This window comes from Rana temporaria, chromosome 2 (assembly GCF_905171775.1).
Source record: "Rana temporaria chromosome 2, aRanTem1.1, whole genome shotgun sequence".
Lineage (NCBI taxonomy): Eukaryota > Metazoa > Chordata > Amphibia > Anura > Ranidae > Rana > Rana temporaria.
In genome coordinates this window covers 25,380,733-25,400,554 of record NC_053490.1, presented here as the reverse complement: position 1 = coordinate 25,400,554, position 19,822 = coordinate 25,380,733, and the positions used below count along the sequence as shown (strand labels likewise).

General features: G+C 45.8%; 1 protein-coding gene across 1 annotated transcript in view; it reads left to right on the top strand.

The window, feature by feature from the left end:
* The window catches only part of RAB30 (RAB30, member RAS oncogene family), a 209,769-nt gene extending 199,958 nt beyond the window's left edge, over positions 1–9,811 (top strand). Inside the window, exons 4-5 of the mRNA XM_040339971.1 lie at positions 927–1,110; positions 8,832–9,811. Of these exons, the coding sequence (XP_040195905.1) occupies positions 927–1,110; positions 8,832–9,082 (435 nt within the window). The 3' untranslated portion in view covers positions 9,083–9,811. The remainder of the gene's footprint in view (positions 1–926; positions 1,111–8,831) is intronic.
* The last annotated feature ends 10,011 nt before the right edge of the window (positions 9,812–19,822 follow it).

The following is a 19,822-nucleotide window of genomic DNA, read 5'->3' as shown; positions in this document are numbered from 1 at the left end:
TATGGCTCAGTCTCTGACCTCTGATGTAGATACAAACGGCTCCAAAATCTGCACTGGCTCAGTTCTCCTCAGTTCTTTCACTCCCTTTTAGTGGGAGTGCAGAACCAGATAGCACAGGTCTGCACTCTTTCTCTCCCTGTGTGGCACTACCCAGATCTCGGGTAACTTGGTGTAGACTCTGCGCTGATCCATGGAAAAAATAAATGTTCCTGGACTGCCGCACTCTGATTTATTGAAACAAAATGAACAAAGGATAAAATCCAAAGCTGTATAACATCCAAAAATTCATGCAACACTGCAATCAATGGTAGAAAGTGGACATAGGGGACAAAAAAGCTAACATGTTTCACATCATGGATAGATGCTTAGTCATAGTAATGCCAGGAATCCTGGGTATTAAAAGTCCACAGCACATAGCCTCTATTGACTTGTATTGTGTAGCACCCCTTTAAGGTCTACAGCTCCCAGAATCCATTGCGCCTGCATGGCAAGTCCTTTCCCTGCTTCTGATTGTTCAGGTCCTTTGAAGCCAGGGGGGGGGGGGGCGTTTAGGATTTTAGCTCCTGTCAGCTGCAATGAGAGAGGGGAGCAAAAGGAAGCAAATAAATTAACTCTTTTAGGGTTTACTTACACTTTCAATGCATATAAAGTTTAAGCATACAATTAACTACTGTAACAAAGGCATATAATCTTATCCAAAAATAATGTCTTTATAAACTCACCGTATTCACTAGGAATATGAAGGCTTGTGATGCTACAGCTACACTTACATAACGATATAGCAAGTGGCTATTCTTAAATCAATTTCAATTTCACAGATTTATGTTACGTTTGTTGCTGTTTGCACTATAACCCAGTTCTGTCAGAGAGAAGTTTCTAGTGGATGTATTAATGCTTATATTGTCTCCACTTATTGTGTTCTGCAGCTCCAGATATGGGACACGGCAGGGCAAGAGAGGTTCCGCTCCATCACTCAGAGTTATTACCGCAGTGCCAATGCCTTGATATTAACCTACGACATTACCTGTGAGGAATCCTTCCGGTGCCTTCCAGAATGGCTGAGGGAGATAGAGCAATATGCAAACAACGACGTCATCACTGTGCTTGTGGGTAAGTCCAGATCCTTGGGGGTGGAGTCACATTTATTCAGTCAACGAGGCCATAACTGTGCTTGTCGGTAAGTCAAGAACTTGGTGGTGGAGTCACATTTATTCAGACAACAAGGTCAGCGCTGGGCTTGTGGGTAAGAAAAGATCCTTAGGGGTGGAGTCACCTGTATCCAGTGTATCTGCCAAGATCCTTGGGGTTGGAGTCACATTTATTCAAGCAACAAGGTCATTACTGTGCTTGTGGGCAAGTCAAGATCCTTGGGGGTAGAGTCACATTTGATCAGGCAACTAGGTCAGCACTGTGCTTGTGGGACTGTGCTTGTGGGTAAGAAAAGATCCTTAGGGGTGGAGTCACCTGTATCCAGTGTATCTGCCAAGATCCTTGGGGTTGGAGTCACATTTACTCAAGCAACAAGGTCATTACTGGGCTTGTGGGTGAGTCAAGATCCTTGGGGGTGGAGTCGCATTTATTCAGGCAACTAGGTCAGCACTGTGCTTGTGGGACTGTGCTTGTGGGTAAGAAAAGATCCTTAGGGGTGGAGTCACCTGTATTCAGTGTATTTGCCAAGATCCTTGGCGTTGGAGTCACATTTACTCAAGCAACAAGGTCATTACTGGGCTTGTGGGTGAGTCAAGATCCTTGAGGGTGGAGTCGCATTTATTCAGGCAACGAGGTCAGCACTGAGCTTGTGGGTAAGAAAAGAACCTTAGGGGTGGAGTCACCTGTACCCAGTGTATCGGCCAAGATCCTTGGGGTTGGAGTCACATTTATTCAAGCAACAAGGTCATTACTGTCATTGTGGGTAAGTCACGAACCTTGGGAGTGGAGTCACATTTATTCAGGCAAAGAGGTCAGCACTGGGGTTGTGGGTAAGAAAAGATCCTTAGGGGTGGAGTCATCTGTATGCAGTGTATCGGCCAATATCCTTGGGGTTGGAGTCACATTTATTCAAGCAACAGGGTCATTACTGTGCTTGTGGGTAAGTCAAGATCCTTGAGAGTGGAGTCACATTTATTCAGGCAGCGAGGTCAGCACTGGGCTTGTGGGTATGAAAAGATCCTTAGGAGGTGGAGTCACCTGTATCCAGTGTATCGGCCAAGATCCTTGGGGTTGGAGTCACATTTATTCAAGCAACAATGTCATTACGGTGCTTGTGGGTAAGTCAAGATCCTTAAAAGTGGAATCACATTTATTCAGGAAATTAGATTAGCATTGGGCTTGTGGGCAAGAAAGGATCCTTAGGGGTGGAGTCACCTGTACAGTATGTAGTGTACCGGCAAAGATCCTTGGGGTTGGAGTTACATTTATTCAAGCAACAAAATCATGACTGTGCTTGTGGATAAGTCAAGATCCTTGGGGGTGGAATCACATGTATACCTTGGGGGTGGAATCACATCTTAACCAGTGTATTAGTCAAGATCCTTGGGGTTGGAGTCACATTTATTCAGTGTATCATGTTTTAGTATAGGTCAGGGATCACTAAGACCCCATTCACACCTATGTGTTTTGTAGCTTGAAAGCCTCAAGCTACAAAACGCTGGAGGGGAAAAAATCTATTATTCTCTATGGAGATGGTTCAAATTTCCACTCCAAAACACCTGAAGCCAGAAGCTCCAAAATGCCTGAAGCTCAAACAAGTTCCGGGACTTTTTTTAGGCAGATTTGGGAGTTTTTCTGCTTTTTACATTGGTGACCTTTTTTGACCTGTACAAAAACATGGTAAAAAACGCTGCAAAAATCTCAGCAAAATTGTGATAAAATTGCGCAACTTTCTGCCTGAAAACGCTATGCTCAGGTGTGAATGGGGCCTAAATAATGGACCATCCTCAGCCCCCCTTCCACATCATAGCCCCTTCTTTACATTAGTGTTCTCATCCCCCCCTTCCACATCTCATCCCCCCTTTCTTTTTGCTCTCCGTGTACCATTTGGGGGATTTTTTTCTTCACTTTCTTTCTCCTAGGCACAACAGAAAGTGAGAGGAGATCTCATTAAAGTAAAGGAGGTCTGTCTGTCTTTCTCTTAGATAGTTGTGACCTTAACACCATGTCCACATTGGAAGATTTTCCCTCCCTTCTTGTTTCAGCGACCAATCATATTATTGGATATTTCTGCATTTTTAAAGAAGAGAGAGGGAATCTCCCCAACGGGGACACAGACAGAAATAAAAACCTAACCGGGGTTCTGACCTTTCCACGCTCTGGGTATTCCGCCCCTATTCTCACCCTCATTCAATCACAGAATGGACTTAAAGCAGAGCTACAGGCTCCTTTAAATACTGTAGCTGCTAACCTAATATTATAACTGATAAACTACAGCGCTACTAAATCCAAAATACACCACACAATTAATAAATAAATGTAAAAAGCTGCAGTATGTGAAAAAGGTTACCAACCAAACAACAAAATGTGAAAAATATAAACATATGCGCTAAAAACAACTAATTTATGTGATACCTTACTAAGATCAATCCAATTGTGATAATAATTCAAAACCCTGAATAGGGGATTAGTCGTGTTGCCACAGTGGGGTGAAGCACACAAAATATATATAGATGAGGGAAAAAAAAAAATTAGTGTATAAAAATTAATTGATAAATGAATACAAAGCTAATTAATTCAGAGCATCAAATAGTACTCAATCTCAGAATACCGTCCCTGTAGAGTAGATGGTAAAATAGGGTTAAACAATGTTGATTAGCAGCAGCGTGAGAGTGTCACTGGATACAACAGCTCTGTGAAACAGGTATCTTATACTCAGCTTCAAATCACTTCAGTAGCTCCAACGACACAGCCTTGGTCATTAGCGATGGTGCAAAAAACAGGCTTCAGCCCCCCTCTTCAATACACCACAACAGGTGTGGGACATGTAAGAAAAAGGGAAACACAATAGTGTAATACAGCCAGACACGACAATACCGCTGCCAATGCTATGCGCCGATCCACTCACGCTCTCCCTGTCTTTGAATCAAGCCACTCAGTAACGAAAAGTGTAGAGGTCCTCACTCGGGAACTTCCGACAGATCTCGTACAGCAGACTCCTCCCCCACGCGTTGCGTCACTTGCCACGTGACTTAATCATGGGTAATGTCCATAGAGCATAGAGCACCTTTTTGGGGAGCAATTTCCCATCGAAGGCTACGAGGTACTATCTGTTGTTTTATGTATGTATCAAGAAACACTATGTCCCATTGAGTGTGCAGTTCAGAAATGGTGAGGTTCTTTAAACGCATAAATAGACCTCCCAAATCACTGTCGCCCTCTTTAAAGACCTCAAATACCCCTTCCGTGTTAACCACACGGTTAGCCCTAAATTCAAAGATATCCATCAATCCCAAGAATTGAAAAAAAAGGTGCAAACAGTATGTGAAACTGTGATAAAAAAATAGCTGCAATAATGAGTATAGATCAAAATAGTACAAAGAAAATATTGCGCTTATTTTAACAAAAATTATGTGAAGCTGCGATCAAAAGTGTTATACTACACAAAAACAGATTATAAAGGAAAAAAGATCGCGCTACAAAATAACAGTGAGTGGTGAACAAAGTTCAAATCAATGTGAATAGTCCCGCCACACGGGCAAATTAATAAAGTAATCTCCCAGGTGCACCAACGAAATCCACAAGAAAAGTGCTTCAAAGGAAAGATCCTCCACCAAGGTTAAGAAGGGCCTCTTACCGGATGGAATTGATCTCCAAGTTATAAGAGATCTCACACAGCATGATAAGAGGTACCGGAATAATCACATAGGCAACCACAGCATTGGAATCCTTATCACAGCAAGTCCTCATTAGCCAGAAACTTCCCAGTAGATCATCCACAGGTATGCAAGAAAACAAAGGCTCACATAGTGTAAAATCCTTGTGTTTTAATGGAGAAGATAAATGCAAACACACTTACATGAAGTAGTTAAAAACGAGCACATAAAAGCCGGCCAGCTTTGGAATCACAGCCCGTATCTGGTGAAAGGTACGCGGTGACGTCAGCACGCCGCCTCCCAACGTTTCGTCGCAATTGGACTTGATCACGGGATACGGGCGGCGCTCTGAGTCACCGCGTATATACACAAACAAACGGATGCAGCCTCGATGTGGGCAGGCATTGGAATATGCCCCCAGTCTGGCGAACCTATTTATGGCCAAGTGGGAGGAGGATGTCGTCTGTGTGGATGCCATACCACAGATTCTTCTGTGGGCTAGGTACATAGACGACATCCTCCTCCTCTGGGAAGGCACTAGGTCTGATTTGGAGCTTTTTTTGGATTCTCTGAATATCAACGACAGGGGCATACATTTAAGCCATGAGGTTAGTCAGGAGAAGGTTAACTTCCTAGACTTGACCATTTCTGTCATTGATGGTGTTTTTGTCACATCAACTTATTTCAAGGCCACAGACAGGAATGCTTTTATTCCTAAGAACAGCTGCCACCATACTTCGTGGTTAAGTTCGGTGCCCAAAAGCCAATATTTAAGATTAAAGCGAAACTGTACAGAGGATGCTACATTTATCGAACAAGCGGACGTTCTTACTCAACGCTTTTTGGAAAAGGGCTATTCAAAAGAGTTCTTGTCCAACACCATGTCTTTGGTCCAGAATGTCAATAGATCTGATCTGTTGGCCATCAAAAGTAAAGAACAAGACAATAAATTTCGCAACCCTTTTATTACCAATTTTTCATGCCAACATGCAAATGTGAAGCATCTAATGGGTAAACATTGGCACATTTTAAAAAATGATAAAATTCTAGGGGGCTTATTGCCAGATAGGCCCCAAGTGGTCTTCAGAGGAGCGCCATCCTTAAAGGATAAACTGGCTCCCAATATATTAAATCCCCCCAGTATGGAATCAAAATTCTTTTCGGGCCTCACGGGTTATTATAAGTGTGGTAAATGCCAGGTCTGTTCTTTGAATGGCTGTCATTCTAGAAGAACCACATCTTTTTCCTCCACGTGCTTGTCTAGTAGCCATGTTATTAAGCCGTTTATTACATGCTCCACAACGGGGGTAGTCTATTTACTTCAGTGTCCATGTGGACTACAGTATGTGGGCAGGACCAAGAGACCGTTACAGGTTCGCCTTAACGAACATATCAATAACATAAGATTAGGTTACACCAAACACTCTGTGTCCAAACATTACTTAACAGCCCACAACAGAAACCCTAATAACACCATCTTCTTGGGAATTGACAAGTTTAGCCCCCACTGGAGAGGTAGTCATCTGGTGAGAACCATCTCCCAATTAGAGATGTCATGGGTTTATAGGCTGAAATGTTATACACCTTTTGGCCTGAACATCGAAGTAGATGTCAATTGTTTCATTGCGAATTCATGATCGAACTGGTTTTGAATTTTTTATGTAATTTTTATAATTTTTTATTATTTTTATTATTGTCATATCAATGTTTATTCCTCACATTCTTTGTATACATAATTTTTAAAGTATTTTTGTATGTATGAATTTTAAAATTTTATATCAAATAATTTTTCTAAATTTGTAAATAATAATTTAAAGCATTACACAGATGGTTGCTGGCTCGATGAGGTGGCCTACAAGTGATTTTTACACTCAACATTTTTTTCTTGATCTTGGCCCCTTTAATAAAGGTTGAGTAATTTTATTTGTTTGATGCCCAACTACTATGGTGCAGCACCTTTTGGATATTCAATAAGTTCCTTGCTCCCATAGTCCTAATGCATTTATACCTTCCATAATTAAGGTTCATGTGTTTATTCCATGAACGGGGAATTTGGTTGTTACTCTATATTGTTATTTACTTATGACCTACTGTTCACAGCCCGGCTCAATAATATGCTGTGGATGATTATAATATGATGGTGTTGATGCGCCGCTGCATGGAGTCGCGCAGCGGCGTTAGACATTTGTTAGCACCTTTGATGTATTTAGTTTCAGTGTACAATACAGGTGCTTGGATGTCATTTGATTATGATTTCGAACTTGGCAGATGCACTCTTTATATAAGTGCACTGTATATGCCTCTACTATTGCCCTTACTGTGTACGGGTTTGGGTCACTACTAATAATAGTTTTCCAACAGCTAAGATGGCGGATTTGACTTCCAATGCCTGCCCACATCGAGGCTGCATCCGTTTGTTTGTGTATATACGCGGTGACTCAGAGCGCCGCCCGTATCCCGTGATCAAGTCCAATTGCGACGAAACGTTGGGAGGCGGCGTGCTGACGTCACCGCGTACCTTTCACCAGATACGGGCTGTGATTCCAAAGCTGGCCGGCTTTTATGTGCTCGTTTTTAACTACTTCATGTAAGTGTGTTTGCATTTATCTTCTCCATTAAAACACAAGGATTTTACACTATGTGAGCCTTTGTTTTCTTGCATACCTGTGGATGATCTACTGGGAAGTTTCTGGCTAATGAGGACTTGCTGTGATAAGGATTCCAATGCTGTGGTTGCCTATGTGATTATTCCGGTACCTCTTATCATGCTGTGTGAGATCTCTTATAACTTGGAGATCAATTCCATCCGGTAAGAGGCCCTTCTTAACCTTGGTGGAGGATCTTTCCTTTGAAGCACTTTTCTTGTGGATTTCGTTGGTGCACCTGGGAGATTACTTTATTAATTTGCCCGTGTGGCGGGACTATTCACATTGATTTGAACTTTGTTCACCACTCACTGTTATTTTGTAGCGCGATCTTTTTTCCTTTATAAAATATGGATAATGACATCATTCCAAGGTGGACCAATGTTAGTTGGCAATAAAGATAATAAAGTCTATGGGCCAGATTCACGTACGACTTACGCCGACGTATCTTCTGATACGCCGCGTAAGTTCTAGGATGCGCTGTCGTATCTATGCGCCTTATTCTTGAAACAAGATACGCCTGAATTTTGGCTTGATCCAACCGACGTAAGTCTCCTACGCCGTCGTATCTTGGGTGCATATTTACGCTGGCCGCTAGGGGCGCTTCCATTGATTTAGTGTTGAATATGTAAATGACCTAGATACGCCGATTCACGAACGTACTTGCGCCCGTCGCGGTAAGCTACGCCGTTTACATAAGGCGTAAAGTTATCCCACCTAAAACAGGGGTAAGTCATGTTAGGGTATGGACGTCAGAACAGCCGTCGTATTTTACGTCGTTTACGTAAGTCGTACGTGAATGGGGCTGGGCGTAGGTTACGTTCACGTCGTACGCATTGAGCCGTTGTATCTTAGGGAGTATATGCGACGTGATCCTGAGCATGCGCGCGCATGTGCCATTCGTTCGGCCATTCATTTACATGGAGTCACGGTTAATTTTAATACAACACGCCCACTACCTTCCTGATTTGAATTAGGCGGGCTTACGCCGGCCCATTTACGCTACGCCGCAGTAACTTAGGGAGCAAGTGCTTTGTGAATACTGGTCTTGCCTCTCTATGTTACGTCGGCGTAGCGCATATGAGATGCGCTACGCCCGCTCAAAGATACGCCACTGTACGTGAATCTGGGCCTATGTATTTTTCTTAATGCATAGTTGCTAGCATGCCTTGCTCTTTTAATAAAAAAAAAATTGAACAATGTCTATATTTGTCCATATGTGCTTACTTTAGAAGCACAATGGAGTCCATGTACGTCAATGATAGACACTTGTCCTTGTTGAGCACATATTACAGATAATGCCCGCTTTCTGCCACCCACACATCTGTTCAGCCAGCTCCCTGCCATCTCTAATGCATACTTCTGTTTGATATCGTTACAGGGAACAAAATAGACCTGGCCGAGAGAAGAGAAGTCTCCCAGCAAAGAGCTGAAGAGTTCGCAGGCACCCAAAACATGTATTACCTGGAAACCTCTGCCAAAGAGTCGGACAATGTGGAAAAACTGTTCCTGGACTTAGCGTGCCGCTTGATCAGCGAAGCCCGACAAAACGCGTTGGTCAACAATGTGGACTCTTCCTTGCCTGGAGAGGGCAAGAGCATCAGCTATTTGAACTGCTGTAACTTTAACTAGTAACCAAGTCGGGCCTGATGACGAGCAAGAAAGATTCATTTAAAAAAAACATTCAGTATGGGCTGAGAGTCTTTGCCGAGTTGGATTCTCTCCGTGGGAGGATGGTCCCGAAATGCAGGCGAAATCGAGTTTCGGAGTCTAAGCTTAGTTGACCACACATAGGTCGGAGCATGGAGAACATGGACCGGAGCAGGACGAACAGTGTTGCGAGTCCTGCCAGCAAGTCATGGGGTACAACTTGAACAAAACTATATATATATTTAACGACGCGGTGCATACCAGTTAGAGTATTTTTGTTTTTCTGTTTACTTTTGTTTTTAATAGATAGGGGGGGGGAACAAAGAAGCGTCCTTGAAGAAGTAGAAGACCTTATCATAGTATCTCATTATCTTGCGATGAGAGAACTCCAATCTATACTCTACAACCGTTACATTTTTGAATTTGATTGTTGCGGAATGCTGGCACCGGTTTTGGAAGATGTCATTTTTCTGAGAACTGTTTTGTCTATTCTGACGTGTTTAGGATTAATTAAAGCCAAATTTTTATTGCTTGGCTTCAGACGTTTTATGAAAGCAGCGATGTTTTTTTTTATTATTTACCTTGACTGTACTCCGCAAAAGAGCGCTGACTCGTTTTGCATCTATAGCCATTTAAGGAACTCCAGCGCAAATTTTGGCTGCCGATGTCTGTTATTCTTTTGCCAAAAAAATAAATAAAGAATGTTTGTGATTTTTTTTTTTTTTTTTAAGTAGAAAAATATACAGGGTGATAGCGTATGAAAGTGTCAGGCCCCGTACACACGACCGAGTTTCGCGGCAGAATTCAGCCAGAAACTCGATGGGAGCCGTATTCTGCCGAGGAAACCGGTCGTGTGTACACTTTTGGCCGAGGAAACCGACGAGGGACTCGTCGAGCCAAATAGAGAAAATGTTCTCTATTTCCTCGTTAGTCAATGGGGAAACTTGGCTCGCCGAGATCGTCGGCGGCTTCACAAGGAACTCGACGAGCAAAACGATGTGTTTTGCTCGTCGAGTTTCTCCGGCGTGTATACGGGGCTTCACATTGTAGAAACTCTGACACAGCAGAGAAAAAAAATGGGATGCATGTTCTGGTATCACATGGACACTAACCCATTTCATATTACAAATCGCGTGCTGGTCGTAATAAGTAGCGAACAAGTTAATTAAAGGGCCAGTCCATCAATGCTGTTATTTCTTTTTTTGGGGAATGTCCGCAGGTCAGATTATTTTGTTACTTTTTTTATACTGCAGTCATGAGATCTGTTCCCCAGCTGCGCCAAATTGTTGTGATGATAAAAAAGATAATTCTGTTATGGAATCTCCTTTATAATTTCCTGGGCCTCCAGTGGTAAGATCTCTACAGCTAGGTCCCCAGCCCTGCCCACTTGCTATGGCGGCTGTGAAGGCATCTCACTGCCTACCTCTTGAGTTCTCCTTTTGTTAATGTTACAGTATGTTCCTGGGACCCTATTGGCGAGAGCTCTACACCTGGGTTCCCAGCCTCATCAACTTGGCTGTTGTGAAGTTATCTCATTGCTACCTCTTAGTTCTCTTTTCGTTAAGGTTACAGTATCCTACTGGGACTCCAGTGGTGAGATCTCTGCACCTGAGTTCCCAGCTCTGCCCACCTGCCGTGGCTGGTATGAAGTCGTCTCAGGCCGCGTACACACGGTCGGTCAAAACCGATGAAAACTGACTGAAGGACCTTTTCATTGGACCAAACCGACCGTGTGTGGGCCCCATCGGTCAGTTATCCTTCGGTCAAAAAATTTAGAACTTGCTTTAAAATTGAACCGATGGACGCCTAACCGATAGGTCAAAACCGACGGTTAGTATGCAAAAGCATTGGTTAAAAATCCACGCATGCTCAGAATCAAGTCGACGCATGCTTGGAAGCATTGAACTTAGTTTTATTCAGCACATCGTTGTGTTTTACGTCACCGAGTTTCTGACCCGATCGGTTAACCTATGGTGTGTAGGCACATCAGACCATCAGTCAGCGTCATCGGTTAACCGATGAGAACGGTCCTTCGGACCGTTCTCATCAGATGGACCGACCGTGTGTACGCGGCCTCACTGCTACTTCTGAGTTTTCCTTTAGTTTGTTACAGTATCCCCCTGGGTCTCCAGTGGTGAGTTCCCAACTCCACCCGCTTACCATTTCTGTTATGAAGGTATCGCCCCCGTGTCCCTTAGTTTATGTTACAGGGACTATAGTGATAAGATCTCTGTATTTAGTTTCCGGTTTTGCCCAGGTGTCATGAAATCTCACTGTCTTTTAGTTTCCTTACACCTTGTTGGAGCTCTAGGAGTAGAGTTCCCATCTCGGCACTCTTGTGATTGCAGTGGTGCTTAGGGTCACCGCAGGCCAGAACCATGGAGCTGTCACCCTTGGATTCTGTAAGAGATTTAAGAAGGTAATGGGTGGTCCACCTCCCAGTTGTCGGACCAGGCCTGAAAGAACAAAGAAGAGGAACTAGCTGTATGGCCAGACATACAGTAAGATGGCTGTTGTCCATCATGGAACCAAATATTCTGTAGATCCTTCGGATTTACTTTTTTAAGTGAAAGTGTACTCAGCAAATTGACACAACTACTAAAATGCTGATACCACAAGGCATCTGTTCGTACACTGACAGAGGGCCATGCTTCATTATCCATTTTTAAACCCTACAAAATACCCTGAAAGTCAAAATCTGCATAGGACCCCCTTTTTGATCGGAGCTCGTCATAGGGCACCAAGCACCATTCACTCTAACAACTGGCCAAGTTGATTTGCTTAATATCAACTAAGTAATAATTTCCTTTACTGTCACTTTGCCAACTCAATACTCATCTGCTCCTTTTCTGCCTTTTCCCAATCCCTAGAAGCCCTGCTCAACTAGAGAAATTAAACGAGGGCTCGGACAGAGCAGGTAGCCAGTGAAGGGGGGTGGTACATGGTCAAAGCACAGGTTCTCTTTTAGCTACACAGTCTAGTTGTTCAGTATACTTTAGATATACATACAGTTCTATAGTGCAAGGGTCTACTTGATTGGATGCAAACTAAATATATTGTTTTGGTGGGTCCTGCATTTTGGTAAACCTAAGAAAATTGTGCAGAAAGTGTAATGTGTATGGTGAACTTTAGAGGGAGTTGATGCAACATTTCTGGGTCCTCCTTAGGATTATGTAGACAGTACCCATTGGTTGGCATAACAGTAGAGCGGCTGAAGGCTGGCACAGTCCATATTAGCTGTGCAGTGGATGTAAGAAAGCATTGCACTGGACACCTATAGCCACAGACGTACAGATAGCTAGTGTTTGTAGAAGTTGATCAGCAGTGGTGGTCTACAGCTAGTAATTGCAATTGGACTTGTTCTGGAACTTTGGATTTTTTTCTAGCTTCTCCATGGCACTTGTTCTAATGATACCCCAGCATATACTGTATATCCAGCAGGGAGCACAGACACCGTATCACCAATCACAGTGGAATGTGTAAATTCAGATGTTGCTTTTCAAAGAACAGGATGGTAAGATATTGAAGTTGTGGAGCAACCATGTAGTTCCCTCTAGTTTACAGTTCATACCTTCAGCCATGAAAATCTAAGGAATAACACCCATGCAAACTTCTTGACACCAAAGGATGGGATTACTGTATGCTACTAGATCAGGGTGGTTCTACAACGTTCATACCTCCCATCCTGTTCTTTGACAATCAATCAACATCTGGCTTGGTACATTCCATGGTGACTGGATAAAGGTGTCTGTATTATGTGTGTGGATATAAAAGCTGGGCTATGTACCTGATACTAGAAACTGATAAAAGGGGTTGTAAAGGTTTATTTTTATTTTTTTAAATAACAAACATACCATACTTACCTCCACTGTGCAGTTCGTTTTGCAGAGTGGCCCCGATCCTCATCTTCTCGGTTCCCTCGATGGCTGTCTCGGCTCCTCCCTGCAATAGCTAACCCCCTCAGAAAGATCTCTCCCAGGGGTTAGCTTGCGGGCGCACTCCCGTCTCATACACTCTGCATCCATAGACACTTAGGGCCATATTCTGAGTATAGTTACGATGGAGTATCTCAGGATACTCCATCGTATCTCTCTTTTTTGGGCCGCGTATCTATGGGAGTGATTCTTAGAATCATTTTCGCATAGATACGCTTAAGATCCGACACTTACACTGTCGGATCTTAAATGTAATTACTCCGCCGGCCACTAGGTGGCATTTACGTTCAGGTCTCATTTGTTTATGCAAATGAGCCTGATACGCCGATTCATGAACAAAATTGCGTCGAGTAACCGTCGCTAACGTCGTTTGCGTAGGCGTAAGGTTACCCCTGCTATATGAGGGGTAACCTTACACCAGTCCCACGTAGGCCATGTTAAGTATGGCGTCGGGTCCGCGTCGTGTTTTCCCGTCGGGTACGTCGTTTTACTAAGTCGTCCGCGAATACGACTTTACGTCAATGACGCCGACGTGTGCGTCATTGACGTTTTACACCGAGAACTGGAGCATGCGCACTGGGCTATTTTAAGCCCGGCGCATGCGCAGTTCGTTCGAATCGGGGCGCGCTTAATTTAAATACAAGCCGCCCCCTTGGATATACGCGGGGATACGCCGGGCCAATTACACTACGCCGCCCCAAACTACGGAGCAAGTGTTTGGGGAATACAGCACTTGCTCCTGTAGGTTGGGGCGGCGGAGTGTAAATGGCTTACGTGCCGCCCGCCTACTTTCTACCAGAATATGGCCCAGAGTGTATGTCTCGGTCCCACCCTCCGGGGGCCGCGTCATTGCATTTGATTGAAAGCAACGGGAACCAATGGCTGCGCTGCTATCAATCTATCCAATCAACGCAGAGAAGCAGTGGAGAAGAGGACGCCAGGGGACGCGCACAGCAGATGAACGGGCTCAGGTAAGTAAACGGGGGAGGGGGGGGGCATCATTGCCAAGTGTTTTTTCACAATGAATGCATTAAGGTGAAAAAACACAAACCTTTACAACCACTTTAACTATTATGGGTTATACTATGACCTGAATAAATGAGAACATTCAAAACAAAAGGTAGCCTACATATTTCTCTGGATTCAGATCTCCTTTACACAAGCCCCTATTTGGTTGGGTTGATATTGAAAAGTGCACCCGTCACATGAACCAAACTTACAATCTCTCGATACTGAAAGCAGGCACCAAATATCAGCCTGCAGCTAAAGAATCCTGTGATCCTGGACGTTAACTTAAAAGAAGCTGTTAAGCGCCGCCCACGAGGGTCTAACCCTATTAAACAATAATGTGATGCTAAAGCCTCTATTGGCAGCTCAGACCCTGCAATGGAATTGTAGAATAGTTAATATGGAGTAGACGTGAAGGCCTATGTCTGAGGGTTGGATGGTGCAAGAAAGATTTGGGATGTATGGGCACTTTTCGGGTGTCTTACCTTCAGCAACTTTGACATTTTTGTTAATATTAATATGTGTGACAGGTCCACTTTAAGCTGACATTGAAAACCATTCCATACATGTACCCTGTATTACTTTGTCCAGTCACGTTTTATTTTAATTCTGTACAGGCAATACAATTAATGTTAAATTGCTCCCGAAATATCTGAAAACATAAACAGTGATATTTTCAGTATTTCATTTTAACTTGAGTTTTAAACAAAAAAAAAACAATGTATACTTATTTATGTTATGCATGTGTAATGTAACTATGATTTAAAGGATGTGGATTGATCTATCTAATGCCCTCTTCATATTGATTATTAAAAGGTTAATGTTTTACTACTTGCAGAATGCAGATTTTCATGCCATCACTCACCTTTTCACACTTCCAGTATGTGCTTTTTATTCTTTTGCCTATTGGTGGACAGGCTAAACACAGCATTCCTGAGGGTTCAGGATTGGAATGAAGTTCCACTTTTGGGTGGAACTCCGCTTTAACCATTTTGCCTTCTGAAGCCCTAGCTTTATGCCCCGTACACAAGATCGGAAATTTCGACCGTGTGTATGCCCCATCTGAGTTTTTTCATTGGATATTCCGAGGAATTTCGTTGGAGTTTAATGTTCTCTTTTACTCCAATGGAATTCCGATGTGAGTTTGGCCAGGCAAAAGCCTGACCATGTGTACGGGGCATTAGTTATCACAGGACAAAATTAGATAATTTTTTCATTGAGCCCAGGTTCACACTGGGTACGATTTGCTTTGATTTCAGATGCGATTTCACATGTGAAATCGCATCTTAAATCGGCAGCATTTGCCGGCAATTGTCAGCAATGACACTGTCCAAATCGGTGTGACGCCGCATCTGCGGCGCTGCACCGATTTCAAAAAGTAGTTCCTGTACTACTTTTTGCGATTTCGGGACGCGATTTACATTGACATCTGTGCAGAAACCTGCACAGATGTCTCTTAAATCGCATCCGAAATCGGGACTGCCAGCGGGAGTGAAGCCGTGCGAGTTTAGCTGAACTCGCACGGCTTCACTCCCGCAGCCCAGTGTGAACCAGGGCTAAAGTGTACCTGTAATTTACTTACAGAAGAAACACCATGTTTGTTTATCATTGAACCTAATTAAAAATTAATCTGGCCAGGAAGAGAAACATTTAAGCCTGGTTCACACCTATGCAGGCAGGGCCGGACTGGCCTACCGGGATACCGGGAAAATTCCCGGTAGGCCGCCTGCTGTCAGTCAAAAATCAATCAGTTTAGCTGCCATCGCGGCCGCACTTTTCAATTATACGCCTGCTGCCCTCTCCAGTGATTGTCATGTTAATGTCTCACTCACATTGTATGTTAATGAAAGCAGCGGCGGCCGGCCGCCTGCGGTTTGCGGCCGCCTTGCTCGCCGCTGCACTTTCCTTCCCGCGCTGTGTGGAGTCTGTGGACTGTCTGGCGCGATCGTGTCACGTGTCTAAGGGAGGGGAGGAGCCGAGCAGGAGAAGAAGCGAACGTCGGATCTTCTTCCATCGTCCCGTGCGGCGCCAGCACCGCCCAGTGCAGTCACGTGTCTTCAGCCGCAGAGGAGAAGAAGTGAACGGCCGGCCCAGGCACCCTTGGAGCACAAGGTGAAGAAAAAATAAATCCTGTATACAGACTGTATCTCTCGACTCTCTCTCACCATAACGGTGCACCCCCCGGGCCCCCCCTCCTCTCTCTGCCACCTACCTACCTTTGCTGCCCCTGGAAAATGAAAATTGTCTGTCTAATAATCTCAGAGAGGGGAGGGGGGGGGGTTGACCATGGAATGGTGAGAGAGAGAGAGAGATAATACAGTTTACAATTTGCAGGGGAAGAAAAGGTAGGTGCAGAGAGGGGGGGTGGGGGGGGGGTTTACCATGCAATGGTGAGAGAGATTATACAGTCCAGATTACAATTTGCAGGGGCAGCAAAGGTGACAGAGAGAGAGAGGGGGGTTGCATGGTGTACACCCTTTCTCTGTCACCTTTTCTGTCCCTGCAAATTGTAATCTGGACTGTATAATCTCTCTCACCATTGCATGGTAAACCCCGCTCACCAAGCCCTCTGTCACCCAGCCCTCTGTCACCCAGTCCTCTGTCACCCAGCCCCCTGTCACCCAGTCCCCTGTCACCCAGCCCTCTGTCACCCAGCCCTCTGTCACCCAGTCCTCTGTCACCCAGTCCCCTGTCACCCAGCCCTCTGTCATCCAGTCCCCTGTCACCCAGCCCTCTGTCACCCAGTCCCCTGTCACCCAGCCCTCTGTCACCCAGTCCTCTGTCACCCAGCCCTCTGTCACCCAGCCCTCTGTCACCCAGTCCCCTGTCACCCAGTCCCCTGTCACCCAGCCCTCTGTCACCCAGTCCTCTGTCACCCAGTCCTCTGTCACCCAGCCCTCTGTCACCCAGCCCCCTGTCAGTCAGCCCCCTGTCACCCAGCCCCCTGTCACCCAGCCCCCTGTCACCCAGCCCCCTGTCACCCAGACCTCTGTCACCCAGACCTCTGTCACCCAGCCCCCTGTCACCCAGCCCTCTGTCACCCAGCCCTCTGTCCCCCAGTCCCCTGTCACCCAGCCCTCTGTCACCCAGCCCTCTGTCACCCAGTCCCCTGCTGTCACCCAGTCCCCTGCTGTCACCCAGTCCCCTTCTGTCACCCAGTCCTCTGTCACCCAGTCCCCTGTCACCCAGTCCTCTGTCACTCAGTCCCCTGTTACTCAGTACCCTGCTTTCACCCAGTCCTCTGTCACCCAGTCCCCTTGCTGTCGCCCAGTCCTCTGCTGTCAGCCAGTCCCCCTTCTGTCGCCCAGTCCCCCTGCTGTCACCCAGTCCAAGTGACAAGTGACACGCTGAATCTGGTGACAGGATGGGTGGCAAGTGACACACTAAATCTGGTGGCAGGGGACGGATGGCAAGTGACATGCTGAATCTGGTGACAAGTGGCAAGTGACATTTCCGAGTGTCTCCGATGCTCTCCGGCGCCCCCCACCTCTGGCCACATGCGGTATTGCATGCCATTGAAGTCAATGCGGAACAAATTATTTTCGTTTCCATTAACTTCAATGGGGAAACTCACTTTGATATGTGAGCACTTTGGATTACGAGCATTCTCCTGGAACGGATTATGCTCGTAATCCGAGGTTCCACTGTGTAATATATATATATATATATATATATATATATATATATATGATCTCCCTAGCCTGTGGAGTCTGTGGACTGTCTGGCGCGATCGTGTCACGTGTCTAAGGGAGGGGAGGAGCCGAGCAGGAGAAGAAGCGAACGTCGGATCTTCTTCCATCGTCCCGTGCGGCGCCAGCACCGCCCAGTGCAGTCACGTGTCTTCAGCCGCAGAGGAGAAGAAGTGAACGGCCGGCCCAGGCACCCTTGGAGCACAAGGTGAAGAAAAAATAAATCCTGTATACAGACTGTATCTCTCGACTCTCTCTCACCATAACGGTGCACCCCCCGGGCCCCCCCTCCTCTCTCTGCCACCTACCTACCTTTGCTGCCCCTGGAAAATGAAAATTGTCTGTCTAATAATCTCAGAGAGGGGAGGGGGGGGGTTGACCATGGAATGGTGAGAGAGAGAGAGAGATAATACAGTTTACAATTTGCAGGGGAAGAAAAGGTAGGTGCAGAGAGGGGGGGTGGGGGGGGGGTTTACCATGCAATGGTGAGAGAGATTATACAGTCCAGATTACAATTTGCAGGGGCAGCAAAGGTGACAGAGAGAGAGAGGGGGGTTGCATGGTGTACACCCTTTCTCTGTCACCTTTTCTGTCCCTGCAAATTGTAATCTGGACTGTATAATCTCTCTCACCATTGCATGGTAAACCCCGCTCACCAAGCCCTCTGTCACCCAGCCCTCTGTCACCCAGTCCTCTGTCACCCAGCCCCCTGTCACCCAGTCCCCTGTCACCCAGCCCTCTGTCACCCAGCCCTCTGTCACCCAGCCCTCTGTCACCCAGTCCTCTGTCACCCAGTCCCCTGTCACCCAGCCCTCTGTCATCCAGTCCCCTGTCACCCAGCCCTCTGTCACCCAGTCCCCTGTCACCCAGCCCTCTGTCACCCAGTCCTCTGTCACCCAGCCCTCTGTCACCCAGCCCTCTGTCACCCAGTCCCCTGTCACCCAGTCCCCTGTCACCCAGCCCTCTGTCACCCAGTCCTCTGTCACCCAGTCCTCTGTCACCCAGCCCTCTGTCACCCAGCCCCCTGTCAGTCAGCCCCCTGTCACCCAGCCCCCTGTCACCCAGCCCCCTGTCACCCAGACCTCTGTCACCCAGACCTCTGTCACCCAGCCCCCTGTCACCCAGCCCTCTGTCACCCAGCCCTCTGTCCCCCAGTCCCCTGTCACCCAGCCCTCTGTCACCCAGTCCCCTGCTGTCACCCAGTCCCCTGCTGTCACCCAGTCCCCTTCTGTCACCCAGTCCTCTGTCACCCAGTCCCCTGTCACCCAGTCCTCTGTCACTCAGTCCCCTGTTACTCAGTACCCTGCTTTCACCCAGTCCTCTGTCACCCAGTCCCCTTGCTGTCGCCCAGTCCTCTGCTGTCAGCCAGTCCCCCTTCTGTCGCCCAGTCCCCCTGCTGTCACCCAGTCCAAGTGACAAGTGACACGCTGAATCTGGTGACAGGATGGGTGGCAAGTGACACACTAAATCTGGTGGCAGGGGACGGATGGCAAGTGACATGCTGAATCTGGTGACAAGTGGCAAGTGACATTTCCGAGTGTCTCCGATGCTCTCCGGCGCCCCCCACCTCTGGCCACATGCGGTATTGCATGCCATTGAAGTCAATGCGGAACAAATTATTTTCGTTTCCATTAACTTCAATGGGGAAACTCACTTTGATATGTGAGCACTTTGGATTACGAGCATTCTCCTGGAACGGATTATGCTCGTAATCCGAGGTTCCACTGTGTAATATATATATATATATATATATATATATATGATCTCCCTAGCCCTATGTGCTTTCATATCTGTCTGATCTTTATATAATACGCTCTTTAAATGTTTCTTTAAAATGTATGGTTTTCTCTTTTATGAACAAAAAAATAATGACGTTATGATGTTGGGCTGGTATAATAATGCTATGGGGCTGGTATGAAATGTTTTCCAGGGCTGGTTTTTACTCCCAGTCCGGCCCTGTATGCAGGTTGTAGTTTGCATATTCCAGGTGCATTTTTCAATTTTCAATGCACGTTTTTGATCCATTAAAGTCTATGGAACCAACAACACAACCTGCTGGTCCCTGGCCCTTTTCATAAAACAGATGTGAA